The 12,166-nt window shown below is 33.7% G+C and overlaps 1 protein-coding gene across 1 annotated transcript in view; it reads left to right on the top strand.

The window, feature by feature from the left end:
- LOC149420163 (chitinase-3-like protein 1) overlaps nt 1–3,544 on the top strand; it is a 36,897-nt gene extending 33,353 nt beyond the window's left edge. Inside the window, exon 11 of the mRNA XM_089636020.1 lies at nt 3,361–3,544. Within this exon, the coding sequence (XP_089492146.1) occupies nt 3,361–3,364 (4 nt within the window). The 3' untranslated portion in view covers nt 3,365–3,544. The remainder of the gene's footprint in view (nt 1–3,360) is intronic.
- The last annotated feature ends 8,622 nt before the right edge of the window (nt 3,545–12,166 follow it).

Here is a 12,166-nt window from a genome sequence, read left to right as displayed (position 1 = left end):
AGATTTAACGTTCAAGGGTCGGGACTCTGTTACTTTTAAAAGGTTTTCTCATCAAGCTGCACTGAAATTCAATAGCCGGATGAAAGCTGTCCTCAGGTACAAGTTCAAGTGGAAATTCACAGCGTCTCACCTCAAGATTGGTATTACACAGAACAATGTCAAGGATTCTGGAATTGGAATTTAGAATGTCATTACACTGCGAGATACCAAAGGCCGCGCACAGATAGTCCAAATCAGATTCTACCTTAGAAACTTCACGAGCGGAATGCAAATTAAAATCTCCCAGTATGACGACATTCTTTTGACCAATTGCATCAAAATTAGAATGTATCCTGTCAAAAAATTGATTGAATACTTCCCACCTACTGTTAGGCGGGAAATAAACCACACAAATGAATGTGACAGTCAGTTTGCAAAATACTTTTACCCATAAATCTTCTTGCTCAGTTTCTAGGGTGTGGATGCGCTCTACCTTTACCCCATCCTCACCCTTGAAGGCAAGGAGACAACCGCCACCCTGCCTGTGACCACTGCCATTGTCTCGATCTCTTCTAAAAACTAAGAAGTCACCACCAAAAAGTTCAGAGGTCAAAACACCAGCATTTAGCCATGTTTCGGTCAGTGCTATGATATCACAGTCACCGGCCGCGATATTATTGTAAAAATGCGAGCATTTCGTTTTCAACCCTCTGACATTTTGGTAGTAAATGATCTTTTTTGTGTGCGAGTTGAGTCAGCTGTTGCCGACCGCAACCGCTGGAAGACGAGGCGCCGTCAGCCTTACTTCCCATTCCTTGATGAATGTGCGGCGCGGCCAGTGTTTTGCTTTTAAAACTTCGGCAACAGCCGGCTGAGGCACGCCAATCTTAAATGAGGAGTACTCACCCCGAGTTTTAATTTTTACGACCTTATATGATGCGGCGCCATATAGTGACGTTAGGTAATTTATTTATTTATTTAATATCAATGGTATAAATATACCATAAACAATGATAACATGTCACAGTTAAAATCGTAGAAATATTTTCAAAAAGAATTACAAATATATGTGGCATTTGATTGTGAAATGACATTAGAGAGTAAGTAAGTAAGTAAACAAGAGATACATGTCCATAAGTTTCTATAGTGCAAATAAGGTAGAATTAGATTAAATTAATATTGATTGAAAAGATTTGATAGCATAGCCCTCTTGTACCTACCTTGCGTGCAGTTAAATAGATCTGCCACATCTGCGTATCTATTACTAACTTCATGCAACCTAGGTACAAGCGAGTTTTTAGAATACTCAGTCCTGATATTGTTGCATTTAAACAAAATTTTAGAACGAGTAGCTCTCGTGGGTATATGAAATTCAATGAGGTTAATTAAATCAGGACTGTCTATACTACCATTTACAATTTTGAACATAAATATTAAGTCGGATATAATTCTTCGATCTGAGAGTTTTAATAAATTTAGATTTTTCATCAAGTAATTATAATTTATATTTTCAATGGGAATACCGAGTTTAAAATTAATGTGTCTTAGGAATTTATGTTGAATTTTTTCGATTGAATCTGAATGTAATTTGTAGTGGGGGGACCAGATCGAGGAGTTATATTCGACTTGACTACGAACCAGGGATGTATACAAAATTTTTAGTGTTGAAATATTCTTGAAACCTCTGTAATTTCGAAGAATGAAGCCTAGCATTTTCATTCCTTTATTATTGATATTATTTATATGCGATATAAAGTTTAATTTAGAGTCAAAAGTTATCCCCAGGTCATTAATTTCTTCGACAGAGGTAAGGATTGAATTATTGAGTTTATATGAATGAATAATTGGTTGATTTATTCTGTAAAATTTAATTGAATAACACTTATTTATGTTCAGATGAAGTTTGTTAAGAGAACACCAATTAATTAACCTGTTCAAATTATTTTGTAGACAGATACAATCTTCAGCGCTTTTGATTATTTTAAATATTTTTAAATCATCTGCGAAAAGTAACGTATTAATATCTTCATCAAATATATTTACAATATCATTTATGAACAGTAAAAATAATATTGGGCCTAAATGAGACCCCTGTGGTACACCACTGGTAGCTATAAATTGATTGGAAATGAACAAATTGATTTTTACAAGTAAAACTCTATCAGTTAGATAGCTAGCAAACCATTCTAAAAGTTTTCCGTCAATACCGAGCTTACGTAGTTTGATCAGGAGAATTTTATGGCATACTTTGTCAAAGGCCTTGATAAAGTCCGTATATATGGAATCGACTTGAGTTCTGTTAGCTAATGCGTTTGATATATAGTTTTCATATAACGAGAGATTTGTCAGAGTTGATCTACCCGACAAAAATCCGTGTTGATTCTGAACAATGAGATGGTTAATACATGGTAATGCGACATGTCATCGCAAGAAGTATCAGGATGGAAGGATAACAGTGAAAGAAGTTCAATACTGATGGCTCCTTTTCACTCTTTTGATTACCCCGTACGGTAACACGCCGTTTGCGTGCAACTTTTGTCCATTGATCAGATAGCCCTTTAGGTTGTAATATGTTGGGAGTCGTATTATCGGTAGAGCTATCAGTCGTGGCAGAAGCGACGGGTTCGACGGGTTCGGCCGCAGGAGATGATTCCAATGGGTCAGCGGGTGCGGCCGATGGTGATGGTGATGATTGAAGTACCAGTTTTTGCTGCACCTCAAATTGTGGTTGGACAGATGATGTTGATGGCAAAGGGATAGGTTTGGCCTTAGTACCTTTGACAGTATCTGGTATCTGTGCAACTTCGGGCTGCTTATGTATGTATGATTACCGCACAAGAGTCCCAACTGATCCCAACTCTTTGGAGCCAGTAAGACTATGGCATCCCCAATTGGGGTATGTTGTGAGACTGAAGACATCTGGGAGGTGAAGTAGATGGGGAAGAAGAAGGTGAAAAAATTTCTGGTTATTCATATCTGGTCACAAAACACGGCTAAAGCTATTTAAAGCAACGTTGCCATTTTAAATGGTGGTTTTTCAGCAGAGCGATACCGAAAACATCTACCACAAATATGAGAGATATATTTTAAAATTAATAAATTGTGAAATAACACTAATAAATTATACTTGTGCACGCTGGGATTTGAACCCGCGACCTCCTTATTCGTAGCCATGGATCTTAACCTCTCAACCGCGCAAGTCGTCAAAAATAGTTTAAAAACAAAAGTAATGTGAACCGAATATTACATCACAAAGTTTCTGCATTATACTCGTATAATGGAGTTATCTGTTGAAACGAGAGATCGCACCTGTTTTTTTATGTGACTAGTCAGGCATTAGTATTTTTATCCGTCATTATACGATAATTTGTTTGTTTTCAGGTAACGGATGAATACAGCAAACTGAATGGGAACAATAATCAAGATAAACCCTACTACAGAAATGCCTCTCGGGTGCCACCTTTTACTCTGGGTGCAACAAAATACTACACATTCTGGAAACGTTACTCTTATTTCGTATCTCCTTGTTTTTTTTTTAAAATAAAATAATCAATAGGCAGTCCTACAATAATTACTTTTATTTCGCTTTCACTTCCCCTTCTCAGATTTTTATAATTTATATTACAGTATGGTATTATTGGCTACGGAACAATCCCCTCGAACGATTGGTTTCATATATATATATACATAGTGTATCGGCACTAACCCGACAAACTTTAACCAGCTATTCCTTAGCACATTTGGATTAAAAAATGTTATGGGCACTTTGCTGTGCGGTAGCACTTTTTTTTCAATTAAAAACAAAAAAAAAAAATTTCCACACTACATCACTGTCATTGGCATTGCGTTTCGTGTTCAACAGCTGTTATAAGCAAGTATGTCAAAAAGCGTCTTCGCTCTTTCGCACACATTAAATAATAATAGTTAAAAATGAGACGAATGGTGCCGTGCTATTTCGTTGTGACTGTAAACGTGCGCCAATATAAGTACACACGTGCATTATTCAACGGAATTCGAATAAAATATTTGCCAGATGGGTTTTCAAACTTTGTCAAAGGATAAAACAGTGGTGACATGTGGTGAAAATATGAATAGTAAATTTTTTATTAAAAAAAACGTTACCGGACAGCAAAGTGCACATAAGATTTTTTACTCCAAATATGCTAAGGAATAGCTGGTTAAAGTTTGTCGGGTACGTGCCGATACACCCTGTATATATATATATAATGAATATCTTTCCTCAAAATATTAATATGAAAACATATGAAACCGCTTACTGCGGTTTGAATGATTTCACCGTTTATCCCATATTTTTAGGTTCTATTAATTTGGCACACTATGGTAAGTGATCGCTCAAAACGTTTTAAAAACTTGGCATAATATGCCTAAAATCGCTCGAGTGGATATGATAATATTTTATATCTATTTAGAAGAGTTCAAAGATTGATAATTAAAGTTATTTGAAAAAACTTTTAAAAATTGAATTGGAAATGAAATTTGTTTTAAGATATTAATTGGACATACAATAGACAAAATGTAGACAGTTAAATAACTTTAATAATCTGATGATTAATGAATTAATCATCAGAATGTCATTTAAATCCAAAAACCGAATACCGATCATATTCAAAATAGCTACCTCTATCCAGGAATAACTTATTTTATTAATATTTAGTTTTTTTAAGAATTAGAAAATTAGATAAATTTGAAAAATTACCTAAAACCGTGTCTATACCTAAAACTACCATAAGTGTCCTTTATTTAAAAAAAATCCTGTTATTTAAAAAAAAAATCGTTTTTTGGAAAATCTTGCCTTCTTGGTATTTATTTATAATATTTTATTTTTACATACATCTTAATACAAGGTTGCCGTGGGTAAAGTGAACTAACTTCGGAAGGTGATTCTATCTGACGGTAGATGTAAAAAGTTTAAATAACTTTTTTCGAATATTTTCTTACCCAAGAACTACCTTAAAACGTTGGAATTTCGAAAAAAGTTATTTTTCTTTTCTACTTAAAAATCGTGTGGAATCACCCCCCGAAGTTAGTGCACTTTACCTCCGGACACCCTGTACGTAAAAATCACATGTCACTGTGTTAATCTCCGAAACCGCCGAACCTATTTCAATGAACTTTTGTGGATGTTTATGGTTGGTTACAGCTTGAAATACAGGATAGTTCTTGACCCGATAGGTTGCGCTGTTGTCAAAATCTAAATAAAAAAATTTTTCAACGAAATATTTTTATGTATTTTTTATCCAAAAATACATACAACCACAATTTTAACTTCCCTAGATAGAAGGCGATCTGTGTCAGGACAACTTCTTATATTATTCAATACATTCCAAATGGTTGAGATAAATTATTTATTTATTATTATTACACGCCTTAATGGGCTTTTACACACCACAAAGTTTAATAGTAGAGTATCACAGTTATTATAGATTCTACAAAATTAAAACAATAAAGGAAACATAATACAACGAAAAAAGAAAAAATATTAAATGTTACAACAAAAGCATATAATAAAATAAGATACATTTGTAAAAATGATAAGAAGTCTCACATAAATAGATATTCAAAATAAAAATAAAAATATATATATTGCGGAAATTATAGATGTCTATTTGTGTCTCGATCTATAAAAGAATTGAAATAAACAATATTTATATTGATTATTTTTAAGATGAAATATATCTCCTAGATCAGAGTATTTATTTCCGAGACTGTGAAGTCTTGGAATTGGGGAATTTCGATAAGACAGTGTCCTTGTGTTGTAAAAATAAAAGGGTAGTAAATTTCGGCAAGATCTTTTGGGTATGTGGATGCTGATTAATTGGAGTAACTCAGGACAGTCAATTTTGTAATGAAGTATTTTATGTAGTACTATTAAATCTGTGTTTATTCTTCTTTCAGAAAGTTTTAATAAGGACAATTTATCTAGTAAGTAGTTATAATCAATGTTTTCTACAGGAATATGCAATTTATAGTTTATATACTTCAAGAACTTATGTTGAATCTTTTCAATATCATCGGAATGAATATTGTAAAAGGGAGACCATAATGTAGAGTTATACTCTAGTTGGCATCTAACAAGGGTTTTGTACAACATGATAAATGTGCCTAAATTATTGAAGTCTTTTGAAATTCTCAAAACAAATCGAAGAGTCTTAAGAGCCTTATTGATAATGTTATTAATATGATACACAAAAGTTAGTTTGCTATCGAACAATATACCTAGGTCAATAATTTCACTGACGCAATTTAAGTTATTTAAGTTATTATAACTGGTTTCTAATCTTAATATATAAAAAATAAATCTCCTTATGTTTGTGCTCGCAAAACTCGAAAAGTAGTCAACCGATATCGCTGAAAGTTTGTTGTTGTTAGTGCCAGAAGTGTTTAGAGATGTTTAAATGGTAGAAGTAGTTGGGGACGACCAAGGAATGTCTAACGCAATATCTCTACACCGAGTCGAATGAAAGTCGATGTAATGTAGCGCCCGAAAAAGACATTAACACTAGCGAAGCATTGTGGGGGATCCACTAGTAACTTATACAGGGTGTCCGGAAACTCGTAGTACAAGCGGGAAACTGGTGAATCTACATCACATTTGGAGTCGATTTTGTAGTATATTTTTTTTTGATTTGAGCTTTCGTTATCGAGTAAATCGAGTTAGAAGTTGATTTTTTTTAAATTTTTTTTAAATCAAATTCTTATAAATTATTACTGAAGATCAAAGTACCCAACTAATTAAAACTATTTGAAAGTAAAACAAATGAAGAAACTCGGATTTGAAGCATTATTTTGAAATCACCCTTCATTTAATCCGGTGTAATCATAAAATATTTCTGCTCTGCAGGGTTGAAACATCTGTTGTTCAACCCTAAACACCAGAAAAAACTTTTACCCTAAAATAGCCGAAAAATATTTTTTTTTGGTTTTTTTTTTTTTGTGAAAATGCTCAAATCAAAAAACTTTATGTTTATTTGGGTTCCCCATGTGGTGTAGATTATGATAAGGAAAGATTTTTTCATCTACAAAAATATAAATCTATTATGGCGTATTTGTGGGTACACAATTAATACAATATGATTTTTTAAAATTTCGTTTCGTTAACTCAAACAGACTTTTTAGAGTTAGATCAAAGAGAGAGATACGTTTTCGGAACAGCAGCATAACGCTGGCTACACACGAAGGAGTAATTTAATTAGTCTAATTAGGACATACGCGACCGATATATTATATCGTTTGTTGTGTAACTTAAAAAAATCTCTGTTAAATTTTATTCTGTCAAAAACTATAATATCCAACAAAATATATATATTTTTAATCACAAGTATTTAACAAAGGCATATTAAAAAATAAATAAATAGTATAAATATGTATACATTACCGATTGTTACAATTTTGGCGCGGCGCGGGGTCATTTGGCTCGTTGACTTCGTCGTGTGTGTACAGCTTTATACGGGTAAACATAAAAAATCTAGCGACATCTATGGGATAGAACTAAAATGTTATTTGAAACTTATTGTCGAGTTTCTATGTACTACTTCTTTAGTTTCGATGTAGACGGCTATTGCTGGGTACATCCTGCCAGCTGAAGTTTTCTTTAGTCTCGGTATAGACGGCTTTCCGTTTGAGCAAGTCTATTAAAAAATCATTATATGTTTGGTTTGCTCTTCCTGCAATGAATTGCACAACACGCTATAATTTTTAAAATCGCACAATGTTTTTGTATAGATATAAAAATAATAAAACTCTAATGATAATACTATGGTGATAACTTGATCTTATCTTATGGGGTGACATATACATTAAACAAGATTAATTATCTGATGATTCGGAATAAAGTTACTGAAATGTAATACAAAGTTTATTATTTCTTTTAATGATAAACTAATGTTTATTAGACAAGGTTTTTATGCATAGCACAAAGGATAATAAATTATTATAAGCAACAATTAGTCGCCCGTAATATCAATACAAATTGAAAATATCTCCCGAGTAAAAATAAATGCCGCCGGACCGGACATCAATTCCCGTCGGCGGTATTTATTTTTACTCGGGAGACAAAGTTTATATTTCCATTGCAACCGAAACCGGTCGACGTATATAACTCAATAAAGTGGTTTAAAACAAAGCTTAAAAAATCATTTGTACAATAATATGACTGGAAAAAACACGTACATTTATTTTTGAACTGCTCCCAACTGTTCGTAATTGGGGTATGTTCTGAGGCTGAAGGTAGAGGGGAAGGGAAGAAGATGGGGAAGAGGAAGGTGAGGGAGTAAAAAGTTTTTTTTTTAAACAAAATAAACATTCCCGGGTTACGAATAACCTGACAATATTGACGGATCAGTTGAGACTTTTTTTTGGTTTCACAAAGAAAAAAAAATTCATGCGTATTTAGATTGAAACGAAAATTTCGCAAGCGTTAATCCATACTAGAAAATAATCAAATGGCGGTAAAGGAAATGTTCAACCTTGAAAGATTAAAAATGGTATTTTATTACATCCCTCCCGATGTAAATATTTGTTTCTTGTAGTAATTAGGTTGAAACGAATTACAATTTCCATAATATTTACCAAAGACATACCACATTTTAGGTACATCAAATACAACATTTTGTGACCGCGAGATTTTTGCTATCTTAGATGGCTATCTGACATCGACGTTACAAAAACATAATTTTTGACACAATTAACCGCAAATATTTCTAATAAACAAAATACGAATTAGCACTGATAAAAAATGCTGTGGTCTACCGCGGAATCAGCTTAGTAATTGGAAATTATTTATTTTTCTATTTGAGACAATTTTTGAAAACCACATCCGTAAATTCATAATTTTATCCACGAAAAGCAAATAGTTCACACCTTTAAATTTAAGTAAATTGGAACGTACTTCGAAACTTGCTTAATTATTTAATTAGCTGAACCAAATCGATAGAGAACTCAAGAAATTCAAGATGGATGCCAAAATTACGAATTTGGACATAATATTCGAGTTCAATACGCCTCCGATTTTGAACCAAATCCATAGAGAACTCAAGAAATTCAAGATGGAAGCCGAAATTACGTATTTGGACATTATTTTCGAGTTCAGTTCGCTTCCGAACTCCCTAATCGATTTTGAACCAAATCCATAGAGAACTCAAGAATTTCAAGATGGATGCCGAAATTACGCATTTGGACATTATTTTCGAGTTCAGTTCGCTTCCGAACTCCCTAATCGATTTTGAACCAAATCCATAGAGAACTCAAGAAATTCAAGATGGATGCCGAAATTACGCATTTGGACATTATTTTCGAGTTCAGTTCGCTTCCGAACTCCCTAATCGATTTTGAACCAAATCCATAGAGAACTCAAGAAATTCAAGATGGATGCCGAAATTACGCATTTGGACATTATTTTCGAGTTCAGTTCGCTTCCGAACTCCCTAATCGATTTTGAACCAAATCCATAGAGAACTCAAGAAATTCAAGATGGATGCCGAAATTACGCATTTGGACATTATTTTCGAGTTCAGTTCGCTTCCGAACTCCCTAATCGATTTTGAACCAAATCCATAGAGAACTCAAGAAATTCAAGATGGAAGCCGAAATTACGCATTTGGACATTATTTTCGAGTTCAGTTCGCTTCCGAACTCCCTAATCGATTTTGAACCAAATCCATAGAGAACTCAAGAAATTCAAGATGGATGCCGAAATTACGCATTTGGACATTATTTTCGAGTTCAGTTCGCTTCCGAACTCCCTAATCGATTTTGAACCAAATCCATAGAGAACTCAAGAAATTCAAGATGGAAGCCGAAATTACGCATTTGGACATTATTTTCGAGTTCAGTTCGCTTCCGAACTCCCTAATCGATTTTGAACCAAATCCATAGAGAACTCAAGAAATTCAAGATGGATGCCGAAATTACGCATTTGGACTTTATTTTCGAGTTCAGTTCGCTTCCGAACTCCCTAATCGATTTTGAACCAAATCCATAGAGAACTCAGGAAATTCAAGATGGATGCCGAAATTACGCATTTGGACATTATTTTCGAGTTCAGTTCGCTTCCGAACTCCCTAATCGATTTTGAACCAAATCCATAGAGAACTCAAGAAATTCAAGATGGATGCCGAAATTACGCATTTGGACATTATTTTCGAGTTCAGTTCGCTTCCGAACTCCCTAATCGATTTTGAACCAAATCCATAGAGAACTTAAGAAATTCAAGATGGATGCCGAAATTACGCATTTGGACATTATTTTCGAGTTCAGTTCGCTTCCGAACTCCCTAATCGATTTTGAACCAAATCCATAGAGAACTCAAGAAATTCAAGATGGATGCCGAAATTACGCATTTGGACATTATTTTCGAGTTCAGTTCGCTTCCGAACTCCCTAATCGATTTTGAACCAAATCCATAGAGAACTCAAGAAATTCAAGATGGAAGCCGAAATTACGCATTTGGACATTATTTTCGAGTTCAGTTCGCTTCCGAACTCCCTAATCGATTTTGAACCAAATCCATAGAGAACTCAAGAAATTCAAGATGGATGCCGAAATTACGCATTTGGACATTATTTTCGAGTTCAGTTCGCTTCCGAACTCCCTAATCGATTTTGAACCAAATCCATAGAGAACTCAAGAAATTCAAGATGGATGCCGAAATTACGCATTTGGACATTATTTTCGAGTTCAGTTCGCCTCCGAACTCCCTAATCGATTTTAAACCAAATCGACAAAGAACTCAAAAATTGAAGATGGATGCCGCTAGTCGCTAAAAGGATGAAATTACTTAATCGCTTTAAAAACTTAAAATTAATTTCTTGAAATGTAGTGTCATTATAAATGAATGAACGAAATCCCAATAAAATATAATTAATACAAAAAACGAACTGAAAATACATGAAACAATTGAGAGTTCAAGCAGTAGGTAATCTTAAAAGAAGATACGTCCATTTTTAAAACGGATCAATTTAAAAAATATTTTTTTTTGGCGAACAGAAATATTCCAGGAAAAAATTAATAAGTAAGGTTAACAGTCTCAAATTTTATCTTTTATTTCTCACAGTAAGCAAAAGAAAACATAAAACGCCATAGATGATTCGCAAACATAAGGAAAATGGTTTAACAAAATATTGTGAAATAACATCTTAGTTAACTCTTGACAGGCCAAGATGCCAAAAAAAAACGTTTGTAACCAAGTGGGTCTTCCGACGACCACGTGCATTTTTCTGTCTTATGGGCTTTTAAACTATAGAAATCCCAATTATTCAGTCAATTATTAATGGTAACTTGTGTATTTGCGCAGGAATACGTAAAATACTAAAATGATATGTCAAGTATTTAAGCTAATATAAGGAGGATTCCCGTTTTAGGACAGTCAAATTAGGATGAGTATTAACATTTTGATAAGTTGTTTGATAAGTATAGTATTAAATAAAAATGAAATAATAGGAATATGTACTTTTACTTGGTGCCTTAGCCTACTAACATATTTTGTATAAATATGAATAACAAAGAGAAGAAATAGAATAAAATAAAATATCCAATTAAACATAAGATTAACTGCTGCTTGGGTAGCATTCTAATTTAAAAGTACTAGGTAGGTACATATATACACATAATGATAAAGATTAGAACATAAAGGTATCTTTTACATGGTTTATTTTTTGTTTGAGTTTTTGTTGTTGTTTTTGGTTTGTGTTTGATTTCACTTTTTGTGTAGTAAAAGTTCACTCTTCTTTCTACCTAATTGATGAAACCAATTAGTGGTAAATTTATGAAGAACAACTGTGTTTTCCTTTTTCCAAGCATCAGGTATGAAGTTGCATAGTATTGGACCTAAGATTCCTAAGAATGAGAAGTGTCTTTGAGCGAGAGATGTTTTAGTTGTGAGTGGTACAATTGGATTTCTCCGTGAGTGGCGGGTGTCGTGAGAGTGGTTAATGGATGGGTAAAGGTGGCATAGAGGTGGCAGGGTAGTGGTTTTATATATTACTTATTGGTATTATCTAGTTTTAGGTATCGCGACAAAAGTTGACATGACCACATATACATTGATTGCAAACTGCACGTTTCAAGCTTGTTATTAAGCTTTTTAAAAGCCAATACTTGTGAATCGGTCCGTGGTCGAGATGTAAGGCTCTCCATTCAATAATCCAGAGGTCACTAGATCAAACCCCGG

This window comes from Hesperophylax consimilis, chromosome 10 (assembly GCF_061612785.1).
Source record: "Hesperophylax consimilis isolate HC1 chromosome 10, BYU_Hcon_1.0, whole genome shotgun sequence".
In the NCBI taxonomy this organism is placed as follows: domain Eukaryota; kingdom Metazoa; phylum Arthropoda; class Insecta; order Trichoptera; family Limnephilidae; genus Hesperophylax; species Hesperophylax consimilis.
Note: the sequence above shows the minus strand (reverse complement) of the source record. Positions and strands in the feature narration are given on the sequence as shown.